Here is a 27,519-nt window from a genome sequence, read left to right as displayed (position 1 = left end):
TAATAATCAATGGGTTTTCAATGGTTTAAATATATTTTTTAAATGTATAGGTATGCTTATACATATTGAGGCCTTTTCCAGACATGTGACAATGACGTTTACAATAGAGCACATACCATGGAAGGGTCCCTAACATGTCTACTGTGTGGCATATGGCCCATACGGTATCTGGTATCTGGCCATAGGCTGCACCTTGTTATCTTAACTTAACCGACCCCCATGAAAACTGATGAGATAACCAAGAACAGCCGACCTCAAGTTAACGTTTCACTTTTTTTCCCCCGCTACCTATCCTGGCAGCAAGACATATTCTAAAACTGTTTTTAGAAAATAAAACGCTAAGACTACTGCGGTAGTTAACGGTCTCGAGCATTCTTCTGGAGCATGCTATTTTTCTTCCCTGGTACCTTCCCTGAACGAGAGGCGCGCCGAAGTGTTCATTATGGAGTGGGCTACTCTAGCCTCCTATTACGTCTCACTGAACTTTGTGGTCACTCCCACAAACGAATTCGTGTTTTCTTACTAACTTCCCAGCAGTTTTCATACCAAACGTTACACATCGTAGAGATGGAAAATACAGTCAAATCTGATTGAAGAGTTCATAACTTTTTCAACCTGAGTCCTTGAACCATATCTTTCTGTGCGCTTGTTCTACATTCCAACTGCGAGTGAAAGTTACGCAAGGTAAGGCTATTTACCTATTTGTTCAAATGCTTTACACGTAATTTAAGTTGCATGTAAATTATTGTAGCTCATCATCTCTTTTAAAAGTCCACTCTACGGGTCAACTTCGTATTATCATATCCCATGAAGTTGTACCAAGTTGGATCCCATTTTGCAATATTATTCAACATTGAGGTTGTGCCACAGATCTTTAAAAAAAAAAGATTTTGTTTTGCAACATTGCTTATTATAATGTTATAACTGGGCTGGTTCAATATAATGACAAATTTGTATGAATATCATGTGAAATTAATCTCTTCAGCTTTCATTGCATTCCTGTTCAAAGTGTAAAAACCAAGTACCTGCATCATTTCACAACAGACTGCCTAATTTTTTGGGGCATTCCTGAACTGAAGAACTTTGTCACCTCACTCTATTGGCAAAGTTTAAGACACAAATCCCTGCCTTTGGTATAGGAGAGATGACTGTGACTTGGTGCACGTTAATATAAGCTGTGCATTTAAAATAGCTGCTTTTGTGACCCACTCAATACTGATAAACAACCTGTCAGTCATAGACGACTGACACACCTCTAACAGTGAGCACTTCATTAACTAACCTACTCCATGGCAACAAAGATCCCCTAAAATGGATTCAATGCTTAAGGAGACAAATTGCTTTGGGATTCTCAGCCAGGGCACAATAATCAAATTTAGTCTAATTGGAATTAAGCGCTTCTATATTCCAGCCACACTGCACCATCCCAACACCACCACTCCAGCTCTTGGCCTCTATGCTGCAGTACAGAGACAGTCCCTCATTACTCTGTGACGTCTTCTGCAACAGAGCTTAAACACATATCAGCATCAGGCTGAGGATCTTCATAGGAGATAACTAGTCTAGAATTGAAGCATGCTCCACCTACCAAATATAGAGCTTGTTGTCAGGCAAAATATCACCCATTACCATAATGATAGTCATGTGAATAATGATATTCATGTGAATATGAATATCAAAGAAATGTCTTGTAATTAATGAGTAAATGGGTAACGATCATAAAGAACATTAGCAGTGATTAGGGCACTAATGTTCATATTGATTTCACATCATCAGAGTGGTAGTGTCGGTGCTAGGGTGGACGGCGTCTGAAGCCATCGCTCTGCTCTCTGTAAGAGAGGGAAATATGCAGTGTGTAGAGTGTCTGCCAGTGTTATGAGCATCCAGATTGGGCCTGAGGCGGGTGAGACTCACTTAAAGACACCCACATGCTCCAGCAAAGTGCTTCATTAGGTAGAACACAGAGGGAGGAACACCGGGGGAGGGGGGGGGGGGGGGGGAGATGAAGGGATGGTTCTCGTGGCTCCATCTGGTCAGAATCTTGAACTACATTACGCTCCTATGGTGTCAAGCCTTTACAGCCGGTTCGCAGCCTGACTTCTTGTCGATGTGTAAAATCTCAAGCACTAAGGTCAAAGCAGCAATCTAAAATTCCCGTTGAAGAGATTGCGAGAAACCATATGATAGTGCCAAAAGGTTGTGCCCCCTTAAACATTCAGAGTATTGGTTGTTTGGTTGGAACTAATCTTTCGTGGACAGACTACATAAACATAACCAAATTATGTGAGATTTTAGTTCTTGGTTAACCGAGATTAGGTTGGAACTAGGGCTTTGCACCTGTCCAGAGCCAACGATTTTCAGTGGTGGGGTGCGCTGCTCTTGCAAAGGCAGGTGAATTTTGCTCTCTTGAATATTTGATGTTTCACATCACGTCAGGTAAGAGACTTTCTTCAGAAGCTCTTGGCACATGGCTAACTTATTGTCAGTCATCTCAAAGAGAAGCAGCGCTGTTTCCTGAAAATATAGCTGTGGTTCATGTTCTTCCAAGCCATTACAGTTAAATGTCAGAGCTTCAGTCACAGGAAGGAAAATGGATTCCGGAGAGAGGAACGTTAACCATGCAGTTTGATACTGAATATCTGCTGCTCCGTAACCTCAGGCAGTTCTGGTCTTGATCAGATGTTCTGAGATATGGAGGAATTAGCTTACTGTGCAAAATACTTGTGTACTGTAGTTTTTATGATTGTTACTGTAGATCGAATGGATGTGGAAATGTACAGCACTGTTCCTTAGATGAGGCAAAACTAAAATCCTGCCCGTGGATTTGGAAATCGAGAGTCAACTCAATTAACACATTTGAGCGCTGCTCTCCGTGATATCTCCTTGGTGATATCAGCAGCACAGTCTCTCACACAATTAGATTGATGGAGAGCTTTGAGCTGTTTGCATTCAGCCATGCCTGCTCTTCTCCCCACAAAATCTCCATCCCGTCATCAGCTTAATGAGCCCGTGGATACACACGCTGACAGCTTGAGAAAACCCTGAGGATTCTGGGTTCAGGGAGGAGACAATGGGCTGTCACTCCAGAGTCGTGAATCAGACTTACGCCTTGATGGAAAGACACCATTAGACACAAAACCTCGACGGATTTGCCTGACAAAGCTGGGCCTACAAATGTGATTACAGACAAAGGAATATGGCCGCTGCGGCTAACACCGCCTTGCTTTCCCTTCTCTATTATTTATGGGGTTGCTCTGTCCTGTTTCACAGCCCCCATTACTTTCACATGTGACCCACTTTTGAGGGGATGGATGCCACTGCCGGGAAAATGGCTGGTAGGGGACCATAAATCAACATTTATTGGAACATTTACCATCCAACTCTGACATGACGTGGGCCGTCCTATGTTGGGTGGTGTTCTGTTGAAAGGAACCTCCGCCTAAATGACACAGCTGAGCGTTATGGATTGGACAACGTGTTGTTACAATGACTATGTAACATCTAAGGACCTCGACTGCCACAAAATTCAATATGCAATACTTCAGATTTTGAATACATATTTATACTGTACACAAATTCATTCAAAGTACGCCCAAGGGATATGAGGACAGATGTGTAGGATTTGAATTGACATTTGGAGGCTCATTAGACAATGGCTGTTCATTCTGCCTCAATCTAATCTATTTTTAGTTTTTATTTAACCTTTATTTAACTAGGCAAGTCAAATAAGAACAAATTGTTATTTACAATGGCAGCCTAACAAGGGGCTGGGATATCATTTTTTTAGGACAACACACACATCATGACAAGAGAGACAACACTACATAAAGAGAGACCTAAGACAACAACAGCATAGTAGCACATCATGGTAGCAACACAACAACAACAAGGTAGCAACATGGCAGCAGCACAACAAGGTAGCAAGACAAACATGGTACAAACATTGTTAGGCACAGACAACAGCACAAAGGGCAAAAAGGTAGAGACAACAATACATCACGCGAAGCATCCACAAGTGTCAGTAACAGTGTCCATGATCGAGTCTTTGAGTGTAGAGTGGGAGATAACATGGATCTAATTACCCTTCAATAAGACTATAGTTGGGCCCCTTTCCCTCTAGAGCTGCCTCATAAATAACTTACGGGTCCTATTCCAACAATGCGGAGTTAAAATGTAAGCCTGGCAAGTGAGGCTAAGTGCTTGATGAATGCTCTTTCCCGTTATGGAGCCATGAACTCATTAGACTTGCACTGTACATTGACAAGGCCAATTGTTTTTATTAAAGTGCTTAAATTGTAACTTCTACCAAGAGACATTGAGCTATTTCAGGAAGCTGCATTAGAATGCTCTGGAAACATCTAAAAATGGTTTGAAATGTTTTTTCTCCATTGCCGTTTTTATGCTGAATTTGAATCAGTGAAAACACTTGTCAAGTGAGGTGTAGAAGGAAAGTATATGAATTGTGCATTGAATACCCTTTTCCAAAGAGGGTAAAATAGTGTAAAATACTTGTGACAGGCTGAACACACTATTTTCCAAAGGGTTTACACATTTGAATGGACAATCTGTTTTTCATAATCCAAGCTGTGTCAAGGAACCGCGGTAGACATCCTCACATGACAAAGCCATGCATACCATAACGCTGAGGTTAACAACATGACCTCATCTCTAATCTGTCTTGAAAAGACATAACCATTAATATATTCCGCATATTCCGCCCAAATTATGTAATCGTCCCTCCCTAACGATGTAATGGTGTTAAGGCAGAGGAGAGAGAGGCTGCAGGGTCGATGGCTAAAAACAACGTAGCTAGGGAACAACAACAGCTTATGTCTTCTGTTTGTTCCTCCAACTGGATCAGGGTGCTGTGGAGGAGCACACAGTGTGATGAACTGGACGCCATGATTTATCAGATGTGCGTGAGCCTTAGCCTACACAGAATAAACAAGGATTAAGTGGAATATGATGTGCATAGATAGAATGAGATACGATTTACAGACTGTTGGGGAGGACAGAATGAGGACATACTAGTGTTGCGTAATGTATTTGTATATGTGGTCTTCATATGTGTATAGTTCTGCATTTGAGTTCTAGACTATGTGCATGACAGCAGGCCTTGTCCTTATGTGGTTGTGTGCATGGTTGAGCGCATTTGTGCTATCATGTACAGGATATCTGCGTTTGGGTCAGGTTCACATGTGTAAATGATTGCATGCATTTGTTTAAATGTAGTGTTTAGGCTGGTCTATGTTCAGTTCATACACTATATGTACAAAAGTATGTGGACACCCGTCAAATTAGTGCATTCGACTATTTCAGCCACACCCGTTGCTGACAGGTGTATAAAATTGAGCACATAGCCATGCAGTTTCCATAGACAAACATTGGCAGTACAGGAGAGCTCAGTGACTTTCATTATGGCACCGTCATAGGATGCCACTTTTCCAACAAGTCAGTTCGTCAAATTTCTGCCCTGCTAGAATTGCCCTAGTCAACTGTAAGTGCTGTTATTGTGAAGTGGAAATGTCTAGGAGCAACAACGGCTCAGCCACGAAGTGGTAGGCCACACAAGCTCACAGAATGGGACTGCTGAAGCGTGTAGCACGTAAAAATTATCTCTCTTATGTTGCAACACTCATTACCGAGTTCCAAACTGCCTCTGGAAGCAACGTCAGCACAATAACTGTTCGTCAAGAGCTTCATGAAATGGGTTTCCATGGCCAAGCAGCCACACACAAGCATAAAATCACCATGTTCAATGCCAAGCATCGGCTGGAGTGGTGTAAAGCTCACCACCGTTGGACTCTGGAGCAGTGGAAACGCGTCCTCTGGAGTGATGAATCCCGCTTCACCATCTGGCAGTCCGACGGACGAATCTGGGTTTGGTGGATGCCAGGAGAACGCTACCTGCCCGAATGCTTCAGGCTAGGCCCCTTAGTTCCAGTGAAGGGAAATCGTAACTCTACAGCATACAATGATATTCTAGATGATTTTGTGCTTCCAACTTTGTGGCAACAGTTTGGGGAAGGCCCTTTCCTGTTTCAGCATGACAATGCCAATGCACAAATGCAGGTCCATACTGAAATGGTTTGTCGAGATCGGTGTGGAAGAACTTGCCTGGCCTGCACAGAACCCTGACCTCAACTCCATCGAACACCTTTGAGATTAATTGGAATGCAGACTGCAAGCCACGCCTAATCGCCCAACATCAGTGTACTAATGCCCTTGTAGCTGAATGGAAGCAAGTCCCCGCGGAAATGTTCCAACATCTAGTGGAAGCCTTCCTGTCACGACTTCCGCCGAAGTCGGTCCCTCTCCTTGTTCGGGCGGTGTTCGGCGGTCGACGTCAGCGACCTTCTAGCCATCATTGATCCATTTTTCATTTTCTATTGGTTTTGTCTTGTCTTCCTACACACCTGGTTCCAATCCCAACAGTCACATGTTGTGTATTTAACCCTCTGTTTCTCCTCATGTCCTTGTCGGAGATTGTTTGTTGTATGTAGGTGTTTATTGTTATTTCTGGTGTGCGATGGATTTTGCACCCTCTATTTGTTATTTTGTATACTTTGGTTTTTGGAGGTTTTGATGTTTATTAAACAGCTCCGTTTTTACCAAGTTCATTCTCCTGCGCCTGACTTCCCTGCCACCAGCACGCACCACATTACACTTCCCAGAAGAGTGGAGGCTGTTATAGCAGCAAAGTGGGGACCAACTCCATATTAATGCCCATAATTGTGGAATAAGATGTTCGACGAGCAGCCTGTTTCTATGAAGGAGGTGGAAAGCCTACAGAGGGAATAACAGCAAGACATGTGACTTTACTAGACTAGGAGATTACAGGAGATTACATTGTGTACACTCTGCTCTCTGCAGCCTTCTTACTGTCTCTGTGTGTACAGTAAATGTGTTCTCACTGCCTGGAATGTGTGAAGACGAGACGTGAGCAGGCTTTTCAATGACCTTCATCGTGAAAGGGTCAGAGATCAGTGCTGCTGTCAGCTGAATGAAAGAACCAGTCAGAACAGTGAACTATTAACTGGTGTTCAAGTACATAGGGGATCTGAGTGTCTATGGGACTGAATATCAGCTTGTCTGCAAAAAGGCTCATATTTAGGAGTGTGGGGGGGGGGGGGATATCCTTGGAAAGGGCCCCCCGAGTGGTGCAGCAGTCTAAGGCACGGACGCATGACTCGACCATTGATTCCCGAGCCCGTTGGGGAGTTGCAGCAATGAGGCTGTATTTATGACGTTCGTTAAAATCAATGGAATAGTCTACGAACGTCATAAAAACTGTCTTATTTAATTCTTACAGCATTAAGGGAATGTCCTGTGCAACCTAACTTAAACATTGTATGAATTTCATCACAACCATGCATATTTTGTGTTTTGGGAACCTATCTCTTGTAATGCACCCACACTGTTCCCAAAACCTAATTACATTTTCTGGGAACCTTTAAAGAACTCAGAAAGGCTGTTCTGTCAACATTCTTGCAACATCAAAGGAATGTTTTGTGCACCCGGATACAAACATTATCTGAATGTCAGCACAAATGGACAGTTTTGTGTTTTAGGAACCTATCTCTTGTCATATCCCCACAATGTTCCCACAACCTAAATAAATGTTTTAAGAACTTTTAAAGAAACAAAGTAATTGTTCTGGGAATGTTATTGCAACATCAGGCAAATGTTTTTTTTTTTCAACCTAATAGAAACATTTAAATAATCATCACAAGTGGACAGTTTTTGTGTTTTGGGAACTTTTTTGGGGGGGGAACTCTTATAATGTCCACACAACATGAAACAGATTAAATGTGTACTAGGAACATCAGGCAAATGTTTTATACAAACATTCTATAATCATCACAACGAGACAGTTTTTGTGTTAAGAGAATATTTGCCACAACCTAACAAATGTACTGGGAACCTTTACAGAACCAATTTTGGTTTGCTCCACACCAAACCTAAACGTGGCCTCCTGCAGGGCACAGGTACTGACAGCTATACCTCAAACTTCCTCAACAAGCACACTCTGGCCTTACATTCTTTTATTTTCTTGACATTTTAGTCATTTAGCAGATGTTCTTATACAGAGCGACTTACTGTAGAGAGTGCATACATTTTCTTGCTGGTGCCCCGTTGGGAATCAAACCCACAACCCTGGCATTGCAAGCGCCATACTCTACCAACTGAGCCACATAGGACCCCAGCCTCAGCTCAAAGTGTGACCTAGCTGTCATTGCAGTGTGACCTAGCTGTCATTTTAAGCAGCAGTAAATGAAAGGTCAGTAGTTATATTGCTCATGACTTATATTGCTAGAGTGTTTATTACTGAATGAGGATTAGGCCTTTCAAATTTGATGTTGCCGGTCAGACAATAATTGCTGTAATGCGGTAATGTTGATTGATCATTGTGGGTAGTTTCATTCTGATCATGGACTAGAACGGCTGAATCACTGAAAGTAAGGTAAGGTTCACCAGCTTTAACTCATTGTGCTATGCCTTTTCTCTCCATAGTGATGACAACTGCTGTTTTAATGGGACTGTATAACGTGATGATAATGGTCAACAGTGTAAAGGATGAGGTGTTGTGTGTGTTGGGTAGAGGTAGAGAGAAGTCTATGTGAGCAGAGCAGGTTCAGTGTAGGTTCAGAGCAGGTTCATCTCAAAGTTAACCAGGCATGCTTATAGGCCACATTCTCCAGGCTACTAGGCAGCCCAGAAAAGCAAATTTCCACCTCCCTGAATGCATATTTTGTAGACCGCCAAACTTGCAGGGCACAGGTTAACCAATTCTTTTAAAAGCCCAGCTTTTTAACTATTTATGAGATGAGAACTTTTCCTGAGTCAACACTGTGTATTCTCGGCCCTCATTGTGCAGAATATTCCATTCACACAATGTGCTGCTGCAGAGACTACAGTAACACTTCATGCAATCTAGAGCACATTGTTTCTGCCTGCTTGTTTATGCAGCCAAGTGTGCATGTGTCCATGTGTATCCATGTGTATGGACAGTATATCAGTGGAGGATGGGGGTGGGGTGCAAGCGTTGGCTGCATCTGATCATCTGATTTGTACCCTGGTCTGTTCCCATTAACTATAGCTAGGCTCAGTCACCTCCTCATGTCATTGCTTTGATTTGGCACGGTAGGTACGGCAGGGAAGAGAATGCAGCCTGACATACTGTACATACACAGCAGTTGGGACAGCGTTTCCTAAACTAGGGGTCGCCTGGTTTGAAAATGAGGTCGGGAGAGTAACTTGGTTCATAGAACTGGGGTTATGCCAGTACCCTGAAACATGTATGTGTCTTCTGAAACATGTACTGTATGTGTCTTCTGTTTCCTTCTACCATGCCCACAAGCCACGCATGACTCATTAAAACAGAGTAGACAAGACCAGGCCCTGAATTTCCCAATACCTTTCTGATGCATTTCATTTACTTCAAACCATACTCCCTTCAGACTGAAATACTGTCAAAAGTACAGGCAGACTGATTTGTAATAAACTGTCATAGCCCCAATAACAATAAAAAGTATACAATGGCTGTTGATTGCATTACTTTTTTTACATGGTGGGGTCACAAAACATTTTTTATATCAAATTGGGGTCATGGGCCAAAACTTTTTGGGAACACCTGAGTTTGGATCACGTAGTAACTGAATACTTGAACAGTTTATGCTCAACACAACCACACTGTCACGTCTCATGGTCCCACCCTATTTTATCCAATGACAATAGGACAGGCATTTATACTGAACAAAAATATTAACACAACATGCAACAATTTCAAAGATTTGATCGACTTACAGTTCATATAAGGATCTAATCTATGAATTTCACATGACTGGGAATATAGATATGCATCTGTTGGTCACAAATACCTTTAAAAACAATTGTGTTGTGGATCAGAAAAAGTCAGTATCATTTGCCTCATGCAGCGTGACACTTTGCATCTCCTTTGCATAGAGTTGATCAGGCTGTTGATTGTGGCCTGTGGAATGTTATCCCACAACTCTTAAATAGCGGTTTGAAGTTACTAGATATTGACAGAAACTGGAACACGTTGTCGTACACATCGATCCAGAGCATCCCAAACATGCTCAATGGGTGACATGTCTGGTATGCAGGCCATGAAAGAACTGGGAAATGTTCAGCTTCCAGGAATTGTGTACAGGTCCTTGTGACATGGGGCTGTGCATTATCATGGTGAAACATGAGTTAATTGCGGCGGATGAATGGCACGACAATGGGCCCCAGGATCTTGTCACGGTATCTCTGTTCATTCAAATTGCCATCGATAAAATGCAATTGTGTTTGTTGTCAGTAGCTTATGGCTGCCCATACCATAACCCCACCGTCACAATTGGTCCCATGTTTCAACTCATGAAACATGGGACCAACACTTTACAAGTTGCATTTATATTTTTGTTCAGTATAAACGGCACACATTTAAACGGCACACAGTTCGGTACTCTTTCTAGGAAAACCGTTACGAAGTGAGAGAGCATATCCATCCAAGTGTGTTTGCCAGGGAAAGTTGAAGTGTGTGTGTTAGTGAGTGTGGGTGTGTGTTCGTGCGCATGCACGTTTGACCGTCGGTGTGTGTGCATGTGCACGTGATAGGCGGAGCTCCTGTGTGAGCTCTTGTGAAGTTAAATGGAGTGTAATGCTGCATCTCACTTCCTGTTGGGAAGCAGCATACTGTTTCTCCTTATTCTAATTAGAGACGTTGACAAAGAGGCTCAGACAAACAAACAGAGCACACAGGAGCCATCTGTGCCCCCAAGCACAGCTCTGATGGTGATTGAACCCAATGATGAAGTAACCCACAATGACAATGCAAACGCTTGGTAGGCAGCAGACAAATGTCCTGCAATCTGGGCCTCAACATGGCAGGAGCTTCCTTGTGTGTGTGTGTGTGTGTGTGTGTGTGCGTGCGTGCGTGCGTGCGTGCGTGCGTGCGTGCGTGCGTGCGTGCGTGCGTGCGTGGCCCAGGTGGAAGTCCCTGACAGAGAGACCATGTGAGTCAGTCTCCCCTGCTAAGCTGTGTGCTTTCAGCTGAGTAAAGCCTACCAGTCCTGGAAGTCCTGGCTCCTAGCAGCCCATCCTGTGCCAGGCTGAGGAGGTTTGGGGCTCTCCTGTCCTGACTCAGCCTAGTACAGTACCACAGTCTACAGTATGTCTGGACAACAGTGATTCCGATGGAACGTGCTGTATTCTCTAGTTGACTTCATTGTACTGGAATGTTAGCTGCACCTCTGTTCCTGGAAATGGTGGTGTTGGTTACAGAGTTCAGGAAATCCCATAGTTACTGGTGTATGAATATTGTTGCTGGGTGAACACCTCTGCTAAGGCCCAATTATCTCCCTGATCCCTGCCTTACATTCCATTTAGAGATGTTTTGGATGTGAATAAAACTACAGCTGTGACCTTGCAGGAGAGATGTGTATCTTCCTGATAACCTCCAGAATCTCACTGGGAGCTTATACTGTTCTCACATCTCCAGAGTTCCCACCATCACGTCAGTCACAGAGCTGTGAGCTTCCTCCTCCAGACCTGCTTTTGCTTTTGGGGAAGAATGTTCTGTGAGTTATACTTCTGTGGCATTCAAATCAAATATTTCTGATTCCACTCATATTCTGTCACTTTTACGGCTCCCTATACTTTCAGCACTCAATCTACCAAACACACGCACGTACACAGATTCACAGAAACAAACAAATGCATGCAGACATGCACACCCACAACGACTTAAAGCACTTGCACTTTATTAAAAACCAAAAGTATAAACAATTGAATCCATGCTTTCAGCAACAGGAAGTAGAGGAGGACTTGGAAAACACAGAAAGTAACTTTAAAAACCGAGTCGATTCCGGAGGACAGAGAGAATGCCTTCCTAGTGCTGAATTATACATTAGGGAGCGAAGCAGCGTAACTTTTGTACATGACTAGTTTCTGGGACAGAGAATCGCTTTCTCTCTGCACTGGCTGACTCTCACCCCCATGTAGAATATGGCTAAGTGGCAGGGTCTGAGTTTGTCTCACTCTGTGGACTGGATGTGCCATGAAGACCAGTGGCCAGACCAGATTGGCCATTTCTTGTTTTTACACTAACAATTGCGATTACAATGCATTTAGGGCCAGGAGTTATTTCCAGATCATGGGACCTGGCCAGAAAAAAATCTGGGCCCTAGTTATAGTCACAACTAAGGCCAAGTCTTTCCTGGTCAGATCACACAGCCAGGAAAAACTCCTGGCACTCAACATAATGTATACCAGAACTCCTGGAGAACATTTGACCTCTTTCCCTGGGCTGGTCTCCCCCACAGTGAGTCCATGGGGAGCTCCAGGGAGAGATCCATTCCACATAGTTAGGATTCCAGGGTGAGGTTATCCCGATCCTCCACACAGTGAGAAACTGAGTTCCCTATTGAGGAGCAACATTTACATGTTGCCTTTTCCCATACGTTTCCACCCACCATTCCAAGATTATGGGCAGTGCTCCTCTTGAGTATTGTTCATACAGCAGAGTGTTTACAGTAATACTGAATGTGTAAAGCCTTTCTTTCTTGTACACAACTATTTCTGTATGTATCAGTAATGCATACTGTACTGTATGGTGTCAGGCTACAGAATGTGCCTCCTGCTGTGCTACTGGTGTAAATATCTCCCAGTGGTCCTCCCCCCTCCAGTCTCACAGTCACATTCAGTGAGCCGTGCCTTAAGCGGGAAAAGACAGAGGAGATTTCCAACCCCCTTGGAGAAGATAAGGCGCTGACTGTCAGACGTCTTGCAGTTGTTTGTGGCTGAGAAACACAGGTCAGATCTATCTCTCTCCCACACACACATCACCCACCCATTTACACCTCCACCTTTCTGTACATACTATATGTGTCCCCCTGTGAGACACTCAATGTGACACACACAACACACTCACTCCGTCCCTGGATCTCACCCACAGCTGGAGAGAAATCAGTTCAGCCTGAGTGGGCACTCCATGTTCCGTGAGAGCACTTCTCTCTCTGCTGACGGATGGATGAGAGAGAGAGAGAGAGAGAGAGAGAGAGAGAGAGAGAGAGAGAGAGCTCAGTGGGGACAGGTGAGGGACACCCACACGCCAGCCTCAGTGTCTGTGCTTACATTCCATTTTGGTCCCGCTCCAAGACTCCACTCAGTGGAAAAGGGTTGCAGGGACTCTGGCTTAAGTGCTCGATTTGTAGCTGTCGGAAGTACATTGTGTTTTCCCCTCAGTCCAGGTCAGGTCACAGAGGACCCAGGTGTCTCTCTTTCCTCTATCTCTCTCTTTCAGGTCAGGGTCTCTCAAGGGGCTGAGTTACAGTACAGTGTACAGGGACATTTGATGCATGGAAAGTTTCTGTCCCTTTGGCCCTAGTCATTTCTCCTGGGAAGTTACATTTAAGTTAAGCAGGAACCCTGGGAAGCTCCCTGGAAGATCCGGTCCCCTGACGTCCTCCCAGGAAATCTCTCTCTCTCTAAGAAGTGTGGGCTCATATGATAAGCAGCACACGTCACATTTGCTGATTCCCAGGAGAATACCATGCGACAAATGGTGTCTAGAAACAGCAGCTCGACTGCCAAAGCAACACAGCCCCCCCCCCCCCCCCCCAAACCATAGCTCATCTCAGTCACCTCCAGACTGTACAAACAAAGTGGTATACTCTCTCCAGGGTAGCAGCAGCAGCCAGTCATACACAGACAGACACAGAAGGACTGGGGTGTCCAAGTGAGTGGGGGGGCTCTGGGCTGGCTGGCGGTTGGCAGTGTGTAAGACGTCCATCATCTGGACAAGGAGAGTCCCCCGGGTTGGCAGCGCCCTTGTGCCTCTTCTAATGAACCTCTGCCTGTGGCACTCCATCACCGTGACAATGCCCACTAATGACCCCCGTGTTGGGTGTGAGACGTCACAGCCCCTCCCTCTCCATCACAGCCCTGCCGTCAATACAACACCCCCTTTACCTCTAGAGCCGTCTGTCACCCTCACTACAATGCCCGCCTGAGACTAACAATAGCCCTGTGTGGCTGACTATGGCTATATCACACTGTAGCTGAGCAGCCCTCAGACACCATACAACCATCCTAATCTCTAACCACTTATGCTATATAGTATCAATCTGAGTTGGACAGAACGGTACTTAAAATATAGTCACCTGTGCCTCGAGTACCATTCTCCATAGTAGGCTAGTTATACCAATCATGTATATAATGTGAATAGAATATTTATTAATTTAAAGATATAAGGTAAATATCTGAGGTTGAATTATAACCTGTATAATTATAATACTGTATAATTATAATATAATCTGCTCTCATGAAATGGCTGTCATTGGCTGTGAATCATTATAGGTCTCTATTGCTTAACACATTTGCAACTTCAATCAAGCAGCCATCTCCCAGAGTGAGCTTTGATATGAGGTGTGTGTGTGTGTGTGTGTGTGTGTGTGTGTGTGTGTGTGTGTGTGTGTGTGTGTGTGTGTGTGTGTGTGTGTGTGTGTGTGTGTGTGTGTGTGTGTGTGTGTGTGTGTGTGTGTGTGTGTGTGTGTGTGCATGTGTGTGTGTGTGTGCGCATGTGTGTGTGTGTGTGCGCATGTGTGTGTGTGTGTGCGCATGTGTGTGTGCGCATGTGTGTGGGTGCGCGTGTGTGGGTGCGCGTGTGTGTGTGTGTAGCCCTTCTGCCAGCATCTTCCAGCGCTTCTTATGTCAAAACTTCTAAGTGTGTTTAAATAGATGACAGGATGAGATACTGTAGTACACTCTGTAGTAATACGCTGTAGTGTAGTACACTATGTAGTAATACGCTGTAGTGTAAGTACACTCTGTAGTAATACGCTGTAGTGTAGTACACTATGTAGTAATACGCTGTAGTCTAGTACACTCTGTAGTAATACGCTGTAGTGTAGTACACTCTGTAATAATACGCTGTAGTGTAAGTACACTATGCAGTAATACGATGTAGTGTAGTACACTCTGTAGTAATACGCTGTAGTGTAGTACACTATGTAGTAATACGCTGTAGTGTAGTACACTATGTAGTAATACGCTGTAGTGTAGTACACTCTGTAGTAACACGATGTAGTGTAGTACACTATGTAGTAATACGATGTAGTGTAGTACACTCTGTAGTAATACGCTGTAGTGTAGTACACTCTGTAGTACACTATGTAGTGTAGTACACTCTGTAGTACACTCTGTGGTGTAGTACACTCTATAGTGTAGTACACTCTGTGTTTTTTTTACTGTGTTTTGTAGTACACTCTGTAGTAATACTTTGTAGTGTAGTACATTCTAATACGCTGTAGTGTAGTACACTCTGTAGTAATACGCTGTGTGTAGTACACTCTGTAGTAATATGCTGTAGTGTAGTACACTCTGTAGTAATACGCTGTAGTGTAGTATACTCTGTAGTAATACACTGTAGTGTAGTACACTCTGTAGTAAAACACTGTACTGTAGTACACTATGTAGTAATACACTGTACTGTAGTACACTCTGTACTGTAGTACACTCTAGTACACTCTGTACTGTAGTACACTCTGTAGTACACTATGTACACTGTAGTACATTATGTGGTACACTCTGTAGTACACTCTGTATTGTAGTACACTCTGTACTGTAGTACACCCTGTACTGTAGTACATGCTGTACTGTAGTACACACTGTACTGTAGTACACTCTGTAGTACACTCTGTACTGTAGTACACTGTAGTACACTCTGTAGTGTAGTACACTCTAGTGTTGTACACTCTGTACTGTAGTACACTCTGTACTGTAGTACACTCTGTAGTACACTCTAGTACATTCTGTCGTGTAGTACACTCTGTAGTACACTCTGTCCTGTAGTACACTGTGTAGTACACTCTGTAGTACACTCTGTACTGTAGTACACTCTGTAGTGTAGTACACTGTGTAGTACACTCTGTAGTGTAGTACACTGTGTATTACACTCTGGACTAGTGGTATTATCATGTCAGTGATCAAAGCTGCGACAGGTTGGTTTATAGCATTTTATTTACAGTTAATGATAACATAGGGGAAAGGCAGTGTGAACCTAATATATCTTCTGAGAGCAGCTCTGCCCTCCCACTCTTACTGTAAGCCAAACGGATCCATAGACCTCTCCACAGCCTCTGTTTTACTGCCTCTCCTCATACACTTTATCCCTGTGTGTGAGGTTGCTGCTCCAGGAATCAATCATTCCTTTAATTTCAGTCAGACGTATTACTGTTGGGAGCTCAGCAACTCAGCATCATGTGCTGCTATGTGCTCTCCCTTCTCCCAGTTCCTCTCTGCTCTCTCATTTAGGGTTTAAATAATGATATAAGAATTATGTAGTAATCATCTCTAGTGCAGATATTGCTAACAGGCAGTTTTCCAGTCACCTCTGTGGAAAGTGTATAATAATATGTAGTTGGTGGTTTGAAGTATGACAGGACAACACCCAAAGGACCCAGTACATGACAGAATACAGTAGTGTAGCAGTCTCTCCATGAGAAGCCTCTGCACTGCTTTGATATATGACTGATCTAGGATCTGGCATCACATCATCACACTCTCTCATCCACTGTCCCACAGCGAGGGGAATTGAAAATCAGTTATGCGCTTTCGCCAAATATGTGTGGAATAACTTTTAATAATTGAGTAAAGTAACTATAACTCTCCTCTGTGTTCTTGTGTTGTAGACCCAACATGGACGAGGCAGAGAAGTACCAGCAGAGAGTGCAGGCTATAGAGGTGAGTCTCAGGGTTTTAGTTCCGCCTTACACATTTATTTGAACTTGTGCATTGATAAAGACGCCCAACAACGGTCAGGGCAGTGAGACGTTTACTCTGCATCAAGGCAGTGATCTGTAAATAGTTCAAATGTTTAACCTCACATTCTGCAGAAGTCAACACAATTAAAGACATTCTAACATTAGGCACACAACCCACACAGAGCACATTGACATGTACTATACATTATGCTTATATGATGGATATTTCCCCCAGCCATGTACATCCACATCACATGCCTGCTCTCCCCCAGCCATGTACATCCACATCACATGCCTGCTCTCCCTCAGCCATGTACATCCACATCACATGCCTGCTCTCCCCCAGCCATGTACATCCACATCACATGCCTGCTCTCCCTCAGCCATGTACATCCACATCACATGCCTGCTCTCCCTCAGCCATGTACATCCACATCACATGCCTGCTCTCCCCCAGCCATGTACATCCACATCACATGCCTGCTCTCCCTCAGCCATGTACATCCACATCACATGCCTGCTCTCCCTCAGCCATGTACATCCACATCACATGCCTGCTCTCCCTCAGCCATGTACATCCACATCACATGCCTGCTCTCCCCCAGCCATGTACATCCACATCACATGCCTGCTCTCCCCCGGTCTGTCCATGTTTGAATAATTCAATTGGGTTGCATGGCGTTTGCTTCAGGGCCACTACTGACCTCACCAGCAGGGTTAAACACCACAGGGACCTTGAGCATTAGAAATACACACAGTAGAAATACACACACACACACACACACACACACACACACACACACACACACACACACACACACACACACACACACACACACACACACACACACACACACACACACACACACACACACACACACACACACACACACACACACACACACATAATGCTCATGCCTTCCCTCCATGCTTTATCCTGTCTTTCTTTGATGCAGTGGGGTCTAGCCAACTCCCACATGTTATGCCCCAACACAGTTCTTATTGAATTAGGTTAGACCAAAATCGTTAATTAAATTCTGATCTAAATTAGCCCTTCTGTTTAGCGTAATCTAATTGCAGTTGCTTTTGAACGGAGGGATGTTGGGGAAACTATGAGAAGTCCAAAGGGATAGCAGTGGTGGTTTCCTGTCTCAGGCCTGGATTGGTGCTAGTGTATGGGAGTGAACCGCTCCTCCTAACAGAACATGAATGTGCAGTATGTGTGATATGTGTGTTACTGTCAGACTAGCTCATGAAGATGGAGTTCTGGCATGCCCACGTGCTCCTAGCCTTGCCTCCGTTTCTCTGCACTTTGACCTTAAAGAACCAGCTGTTCCACCGGTCAACAGCATATATGTCTATGGGGCTTGTCACTGTAATCTACTGTCACCGCTTTTCAGTTATACTGTAGTAAGATATACAGTACTGTAGTTGTGCTGTTATCTTCTCCTTCACTAGCATCATTCAAATGACAACTATGACTATCTCAATAGAGCTTGAAAGCAGTGTAAGCTGTGGGACTCTGTCTCTCTGGTGACACACGTCTGAGATGCTTAATAACAGGAAGTGCTCCTCATTAGGTTCAGAAACATAACTATATCTCTACCTCCACTCAACCCTAAATCTCTCTCTTTTTGTTGGTCTCTTTCTCTTCTTCTCCCATCACCAGGACAAGCGACGTAAGCAGCAGGACGACGAGAAAGCAAGGAGGGAGATGGAGGAGGAGTGGCTGACACAGGCCCAGCGCAAGGTCTGTCTGGATCTGTCTGTCTGTCCTTCCCTGTTGCCCTGTTGCAGGGAGCCACATGTCTGGCAGCTGGTTCGCATGCCCAGGGTGGAGCCCTCCTGTGTGATGATAAACTCAATTAGCTCCATAACACCAGACAACATCCCCAACACCATGAGGTGTCCTGAGGCATTTTCTATTCCTCTGTATAACAGTATTTTTCTCCCTCCTTCCTGTTCACCTCTCTTCTGCTCATCATCTTACCATGATCTCTGCTACCATGACCTCTGCTACCATGACCTCTGTAGCAGAGAGAGAAATCACAAGAAAGAGAGGAACTGAAATGATGAGGTGGTTGTGGTGGTTGTAGAGAAATAGGGAGGGAGTGAGTGAGAGAGAGAGAGCTGTGCATTGTGTTGATCTTTGTCAGTAACTCTCTCCTCCACTGGGACCACCAGCACTGATCCCTGTTGGACCCCATTAACTCCTTCACGTCAGATCAGTGGTGGAGTGGCTAGAACCGCTCCATCAACACATATGACTCAGGCAGCCGCCCACACAAACAGTCTACTCTACATTACTGGGTTTGCCTGAGGATGTGTGCTGTGCTGGCGGCACCAGCCTTACACATGGCAGAGGAATGAGAGTTGTCTGAAGCCACAGGGCTTCCTTCTTCCTCAGTGTGAAGTGTGAGAACAGTCTCTTGTTCCCAGTCAGCCCAGCAGTTAGAGCATCTCTGTATGCACAGCTCACTTCCCCTCCTGTTTTACATTTCTTTTCTGACTCTGAGCACAGTAAGAGACTGGTCCACATGGAGCGGTCACATACATTCCATCTAAAAGGTTGTCTTGGCAAATAGTTGTGAACAAGGCCCACTTAGTGTCACCACCACTCCTATATAATGTTGTGTCATTTTCACCACTGTCTGTCTGTTGTGGTGGCTTAGCTTGCTATTACACTCCCCACATTGTCGTATGACTAATTGATGAGGCTTGGAGCCAGGTAGGACTATGTTCACCCCTCGGCTTGGTGTTGTCATACCTGAGTTAGAATGAAAGGAGGACCCCTCCTTTACTGTACCTCTGGGCTCTGGAAGGTTTCTGCTTCACAGGTTGAAAGGGATCTAACTGAGTCCCAGCCAATGCAGGTTGGTCCATTTACAAACACTCTCAAAATTAACATGGTCAGGTTTATTATTGTCAGTCGCAATCAGACTCCTTGTTATCAAGCCTACACCCGGGTTCGAGGACGTGTGGCTCTCTGAGCCCTCCCTGTGAGGGATCCGGAGTTGGGGGCAGTGCTCCCTCACAGACAACACCAGGCTCTTGGCCTCACTCATCCTGCTGGAGATCCAAAATGGCAGCCAGAGCTCTGTGCCTAGGGGCTGTTTGTTTTGGTTACTGGATGCTGGATAACCGTTTCAGTATTCATAGAGACAGAAGGCTTTTGTTTTTGTTAGCTTCTTTTGCTATGGGGAATTTGAGAGAATAGGCTTGTTTTGAAAGGATGAGCTGGCAGGTGGGGGAGCTGCATGCTGAGAGAGATGGCTCAGAGCATAGGCCGTTTCATGCATATGCTAACTGCACAGGACATAGCAGACCCTAGTTATAGTCACCAACCCTCTTTCTCTCTCTCTCCATCCCTCTCTCTCTCTCCAAATCTCTCCTCACAGCGGAAGTCCTTGAGGGACCAGTGGCTGAGCGAGAACCCTCAGCCTGTCCCTGGGCGCAGTGCTGAGAACTACACAGAGGAGTGAGACACCCACGGCACACACACACACAATCTATCACTCCCCATGCCTGTTGGTTGAGGGAGTTGATATGCTCAGATGTTGATATATCTCTTACATAAAGTACTTGATACTGACCCTCCCCTGAACTGTAGTCATGCCTCTGTATGTATGTATTGTATTTGTGAATGGCTTTGTATGTTAATGTGTTGGTTTCATGTGTCATGGGGTGTTACGGTCATCATTGTGGGAATGTGTGTGTATTAGGTTGCCAACTGGTGAGGATATAGTGGAGGTCATTGAATCCACAAGCTACACAGTCACCAATGCCCAGAGCCACAACCAGGCAAGTGGAGAAAGCAGAGACATTCTGAGAACCTGAGTTTTAATATGATTTTTAATATACTTAATCAATTAAAATACCTCTGTGCCATATTAAATATCTTATCAGATTTTCCCCATTATATACTGAACAAAAAATATAAACGCAACATGGAAAGTGAGCATTTCTCCTTTGCCAAGATAATCCATCCACCTGACAGGTGTGGCATATCAAAAAGCTGATTAAACAGCATGATCATTACACAGGTGAACCTTGCTGGGGACAAGAAAAGGCCACTAAATTGTGCAATTGTGTCACACAACACAATGCCACAGATGTCTCAAGTTTCGAGAAAACATGCAATTGGCATGCTGACTGCTGGAATGTCCACCAGAGCTGTTACCTTCAACGTCGTTTTAGAGAATTTGGCAGTACATCCAACAGGCCTCACAACTGCAGACCACACGTAACCACGCCAGTCCAGGACCTCCACTCCCCAGTGGGTGGACCTGGCTCCGAAGTGGGTGTGCCTATGCCCTCCCAGGCCCATGCATGGTGGCGCCCCTGCCCAGTCATGTGAAATACATACTGTAGATTAGGGCTTAATTTATTTATTTCAATTGACAGATTTCCTTCTATAAACTGTAACTCAGTAAAAACGTTGAAATTGTTGCATGTTGCGTTTATATTTATGTTCGGTATACTTTTTTACCCCAATGGTCTGTTTTACTCAATAGTCTCAATGTTTTTACATTAATAACAGCTGATTCAGTTTGGAACTATGTAATATAAATAGCTTCGATATTTCACAACTACAGCAGTTCAAGATCTTTTCCCTCACTAAGCCTTTGATTCTACAGATTGATGTTCAGCAGAAACCACTCTTCTCTATAGTAAAGTATCCCTTTGTTCATGCAGTTATGACCTTTTCAGCAGATTGGTTTTTGCCTCCCTTTGGAAATCAAACCACAGTACATTGCAAAGTGCCGATCCCGTGTTTTAAAGTAGAATATGTATGCTACCCAATGGAAAACTGACTCTGACATTTAGTGACATTATAGCCCTACACATTGGGGGAGCCCTAAAGGGTGTCTGGCTATTGACTGACAGGACTTTGACCCCGTACCAACTGTGAACTCTACAGGGGAACATACACTGAGTGTACAAAACATTAGGAACACCTTCCTAATATTGAGTTGCACCCCCTTTTCCCCTCAGAACAGCCTCAATTTGTCAGGGCATGGACTACAAGGTGTTGAAAGCATTCCACCAGTAGCAGTGTGTGGGTAAAATCACTTGAGAAGCCAAGCCAGAAAAAAGTGATAATTGCGTTGTTTGCTCTATAACCTGTTAGTTCATATGCCTTGCCACTGTGATATATAGGCCGAAGGCCGAGACAATAAGATGATACAGTGGCAGAAAAATTAAACCACACCTTTGTATCATCACAAAACCGGAGAGCAACATCTGTCCGGTGAAGTCCACAAAGCATATTGAATGTAACAAACAGTTACATGACCTACAGCATGCTCAAGCAAGTTAATGTTTCTGACGTTTTTGGACTAGTAAACAACTATTGATTTAGAACCACGTAGAGTTACCGCAAGTCGCAATGAAAACAGGAGCTGCCTCCACTATTTCAGCACCATTTCAACTTCAACATTTCAACACTATCAAATCACCTATGTTTAGTCTAATACAGGGACAACTAAAATATACCAAAAACAATTTAGTTCAATCAACATACGCCAAACATGATGTGGCTGTCCATGGTACTGATGTGTGCGTGCGTGTGTGTGTGTGTGTGTGTGTGTGTGTGTGTGTGTGTGTGTGTGTGTGTGTGTGTGTGTGTGTGTGTGTGTGTGTGTGTGTGTGTGTGTGTGTGTGTGTGTGTGTGTGCACAAAAGTGGAAGAAACATGTTGACTCACCCTACCTGTAGAGAAACGCCAATGTCATCCTGCTCTTTCCTGTTGACGAAACGGTCTATGACTCTGTCATACAGTACACACTTGTATTTTTTATTGCCTTAGGCTACGTGGCTAAAATGCTTGCTCGCTAGCCCAACTTCCTTTCATGGGCAACGATTAGCTAGTTAACATTAGCCTACTACACCTAGCTACATATTGAACTTCCATCCTCTCAGTTCAGGGACACAATGTATGAATTTATGGTTGGATCAGAATCGCCGTTATAATCATTGTCCAGTACGGAGAATTAAGTCAAACCACAAGTCCAAATCCTTATCTCCATCCATGACTAATTTAGGAAAGGTAACATCAATAAGGGATCAATAAGATAACATTTACCTGGATTCACCTAGTCAGTCTATGTCATGGAAAAAGCAGGTGTGTTTGGCACACTCAGTGTATATAATATACTGGCCATTACTTGAACTTTTACATTCAGGTTCATGTATGGTCCATATTTAGCTCACACTAACACTTGGTAAGGAAGTTCAGTGTGTATTCATCTCTAACACTCATGGTGTGACGAAGCTGAGCCCAGCGCCACGCTGCTCTAATGGTTACTGTGACATATTTATGGCAGTGCGCAGGGCCTGGGAGAGATCAGGGATGAAGAGGAAAGTGTTTGGGGGAGACAGTGACTGTAGGACTGTTAGGACCAGGGGTTCCACTTAAAATGGTCTCCTCTGTTTCCCATAGGCTGACATTGAAGAGGGTGGGATACAAGGTAAGCTTCACCTGCATGGTCCTTTAGCCCTAGGCCTGGATATCTCGTTCGTTCTCACTTTCTCTTAGACCATCCTGCATGTGACTGTTCTTTCATCTCTTTCTGACTGACACTAATGTAATCAGGGTGACAGAATGAAGCCACAGCTGTGATTGTTTTATAATTGATATGATATAACTCAAACGCATGATTGTCGCGCAGCACATTAGCATTTGTATATGGAAAGTACAATGGTTTTGAATTAGCTCACTGTATCTTTATCTTTTAGACATCATCAGAGCTGCTGGGGGTCAGCTCCCTGGGCCAGTAATGGAGAGGGTTCTCCATGAGAATGGACTGGAAGGTCGATCAGGTACTGTTTGGGGATGATTCCACCACAGAAATGTGATAGTGCTCATCATCATCCACACCTTTGATTTGGGACGGGCCCAGCCACAGTAAAAATCTATACATACCTTTGCTATGAGGGAAACCATATTTCTCTCCATATTTTTCTCTATATCTGTTCCTGTGGCTGGGTTTTGCCTCCAGGGTACGGCTTAACGATGTGGCTGGCTGGGTTGAAGGGCTGGAGCAGAATGCAGGCGATAGTTATATTTAGCCCACTTTGTTTCTCTTGGTACATTTCTTATGCATGCTGGGGGCTATGGAGAGTGGAAAGGGTACTGGGTTGTGCACTGTGAGCCTGCACATTGACCTTGTGTTGTTTACTCATGTTGTGCAGGCTGACATTAGCAAAGAAGGCTCTGACATATGCCACAAAAATGTGCCTCCTCGCCCTTCACCTACTGGTAATGTAGGCCTTCCTTTAGGGGAAAGGCTAAATTGATAGTATTTGAGTGGTGGTATGGGTAGAATATAACATTAATATTTTATGTTTCTGTAGCCCAGGTAATCCGTGCTCTGACCATGATTCCAAATATAGTGACTTGACTGTTATATTGCCCTGTATAATTTCTACCTCTGTGTTACAGTGCTGGGGATGGTTGCAGTGCAGGTGGAGAGGGATTCAAAGACAGGGGTCACCAAGATCAGGTCTGTGGTGCCCGTGTCTGGAGCACCCAGGGCCTTGGGGGAGACGGTGTTCAATGACAGCAGGAAGAGCGTCCACCACGTCGGCGGGGCAGAAGGACAGCCTTCTGCTGAGGAGCTGGGACAGCTCCTTAGTGTCATCAACGATGTCGGGATGCAAGTGCTGCTGGATGAGATCCCAGTTGTACCACAACAGAAGGCAGAGGAGAAGATAGAGGTTGGTGGTGGGATGGAAGAGGAGGTGGACAATGTGGAGGACCCTGCCACACCTACATCCCTGGGCTACACTGAGGTTGAGGTTGTGGAGCATGAGGATGATGAGATGGACGAGGAGATAGAAATAGGAGTGGTGGAAATTGTGGAGGGCCCTATCCGACTGACCGACCTGGGCTACACTGAGGAAAAGGTTGAGGATCTGGGCTGTGAGGATGATGAGATGGACAAGGAGACAGGAGTAGGTCAGGTACACCTTGTGGAGGGCACTGTCACACTGACCTTCCTGGGCTACACTGAGGTAAAGTCAGAGAGCGAGGGTCTGGGCCATGAGGATGATAGAGAGTTGGTGGAGGTGGAGCGGGTGATCATTTCTGACGCGGGTGAGGAGGAGATTGTTCTTCAGTCTCCTGTTCTTGGGTCTGAGACTGAACCCTTCCTGGGCTACACTGAGCAAAAGGTTGAGGCTGTGGGGCATGAGGATGATGAGGAGGACGTGAGTGGATTGGTTGTCTTTGTGGAGGGCCCTGTTCCACCTGTCATCCTGGGCTACACTCAGGAAGAGGTTGAGGATCTGGGACATGAGGATGATCCCCCCAGACCAACCCCACGCTACAGAGCCGAGGAAACAGGAAAGAGGGCATCCAAACACAATACCAAGTGCTGCTCTATCATGTGATTCTGCACATGATAGAGCATCACCCCCCCATTCCTCTAAGCTATGCCACTCATGATGAATGGTCTGTATGCTTGGCCTAAATCTACAACATTGTCTAAATTGCACAGGATGTGCTCCAGAGAGTCGTGCCTTTGTCATCTAAAATGTCACTGGTATCCTGAGACTACAGTCCCACATGGCTTGTGTCATGGAGTGTTTACTGTTATCCTCCTCTTCAAACAGCTCTGTGAACAGACTCCAGTGTGACTGTTACAAAGCCCTTCTGCCTCCTGCTGGACACAGTTCAGTAATGCAACTAGGTTTTACTGCCAAAATCCCAGCAGCACTCATCTCCCGCTCCTCTGCCTTTGTGATTGGTTGTATCAGCCAAAAAAAAGTACTCAGCACTATGTCCTCTAGGAATGAAGAATATGAAGAATAGATGAAGAATACAACAACCACTGATCTGTTTCTTTTTGGAAATAGATTTTTAAATATTAATCTCAGAAATGCCTGATGTGCCTATTTCAATTTCAATGGCAAATAACCCTTTTGTTCTCTACTTTTAGAGTGTCCTCATCAGTAATACAAATGTAATGGTTATGAATATGATACTGTATTCCGTCAGTGACCAAAACAGTCTGTTAAAGAAGGGTTGGATGCCATTAAATATATTCAGTGCGATTTGCATGTGTACGTGTGTTTGATAGTTTAATTTTGATTTAGCCATGTCTGTTAATGAAGGTGGATTAAAAAAAACTGGAATGTGTGTGTGATTATCAAAACAAAATATATTTCATATTCTTAAGATTTTTGTTTGTCTCGTTCTTTCCTTTTGATCAGCAGTAGCAACGTTCCTGTCAGGACGTTCATGTATAGGACTCTTTATTGCAAATGAGCTGTGACATACCATTAAAGACACGCTACGGAACTTTGGCGACTTAAGTATTTTTTTTTACCTCTCGCTTTGGGCTGGATGTGTCAATGTGTAGTTCATACATACTTAATATATGAGCAGAATTACTCTCTTACCACAATTAGCCATGAAATCCCGAGTTTAAAAGAGATACTATTTTTCTGGAAGATGTGCTAAGATTTCCCCACGTGGGCCAGCCCTGTAGCAATTCGAGGTGTAGTCAATGAGCTTCAGCCCCTTCGCCTTTTGAGTGACAGGCAGTCTCACCTCTCACGGGTCTCAGCAGCAGCCTAGCAGCATCATTCAGACAGAAGCCTGGACACAGCCACGACACTGCAAACAGGTGGGTCTCTTTCTTATTATTAATTTTACAGTACCTTGCCGTATTCTGATATTATACTGTTAGTTACCAACGTTTTGTCATTAATAGCACTCACAGATGCATATGATTAATTTACATTTAATTTCCATAACCTATTTAGTTTTCATAAACGAATAATAATGTTTTAGAACAGTATGGCTGTTATTATTGATCACAAAGTAACAACTCATACTCTTTGAAACAAGCGTCTAGCTTTACTTTAAAATAAATGTATACAGCCTACAGTTTATTCCCACAAAAAGGCTTTAAATATTTGAGAATTCAGGATATTTGATATTTCATGAGGTAATATGTATAATTAATTGTGGTTTTCAAGGAAGAGCTTGTATTTGTATCACTGAGAAATGTTTGGCTGACTTCCCCTTAATGGAGGAGATAAGCTCATTAAATATCATTAATAAAATGTTGAGTTGTGTTGCGATGCTATCACTTCATACATAGTGTGGCTGGCTTTTTGATAATCCAGGGCTGGAGTATGGCTATAAGCCTGAGGGTAAATATAGACATATAAATCTCACCTGCACCTGAGGTGACTACAGATGTAGGAATTTAATTTCATCACTCTTTTGTTGCTGAGAATTTTCCTGCACAGCAGAAAACGCAAACTTGTAGTGTTTTTAAAAGGCTTCTAAAGTTTGTAATTTCCACTTTGAAATTTCAGACTTGATTTGCCCTAACAAAAAATGTATCAACCCATATAAAAATGGCCATTAATTATAATCCAGACAATAATTCCCATTTCCTGTTGCTGCATGATTATTTTCCTGCTGTATCAAACTGTCTTAAAATGAAGATCCTGCATCTGTAGATTACATGGGAGCATTGGTAATTAGACATGATGACGGACAGAACTGCACAACCTCAATGACAATGACAGTTCTGATCAGTTTGCCATTATGCATCGTAAAAGATCTGGAGTCATCTTAACAGGTGTGGTGTCTGGAGACATTCATGCAAACGACATACAGTAAACATGAATTTTCATAATGTGGTTTACTGGTTCTCACAGATAGAGCTCTCTAAATTGGCTGGAGTTTAAATGAGTATGTTGTCATGAAGTCAATGTTTTGAGCTTAAGGC

The 27,519-nt window shown here is 44.0% G+C and overlaps 1 protein-coding gene across 2 annotated transcripts; it reads left to right on the top strand.

Moving 5' to 3' along the window:
• The first annotated feature begins 322 nt into the window (after nt 1-322).
• Nucleotides 323-26,072, top strand: LOC139576500 (paralemmin-1-like). 2 transcript variants are annotated; one of them, XM_071402670.1, is made up of 8 exons: nt 323-684; nt 16,698-16,749; nt 18,439-18,519; nt 20,168-20,247; nt 20,492-20,570; nt 23,211-23,238; nt 23,507-23,590; nt 24,213-26,072. In XM_071402670.1, the coding sequence occupies exons 2-8, from the start codon at nt 16,705-16,707 to the stop codon at nt 25,160-25,162; spliced, it is 1,347 nt and encodes a 448-aa protein (XP_071258771.1). In that variant the 5' UTR covers nt 323-684; nt 16,698-16,704; the 3' UTR covers nt 25,163-26,072. The 2 variants fall into 2 exon arrangements, with proteins under 2 accessions (XP_071258771.1, XP_071258781.1); XM_071402680.1 differs by lacking the exon at nt 323-684 and adding an exon at nt 12,715-12,819.
• Nucleotides 26,073-27,519: the final 1,447 nt, after the last annotated feature.

Source organism: Salvelinus alpinus, chromosome 1 (assembly GCF_045679555.1).
Source record: "Salvelinus alpinus chromosome 1, SLU_Salpinus.1, whole genome shotgun sequence".
NCBI classification, from domain to species: domain Eukaryota; kingdom Metazoa; phylum Chordata; class Actinopteri; order Salmoniformes; family Salmonidae; genus Salvelinus; species Salvelinus alpinus.
Note: the sequence above shows the minus strand (reverse complement) of the source record. Positions and strands in the feature narration are given on the sequence as shown.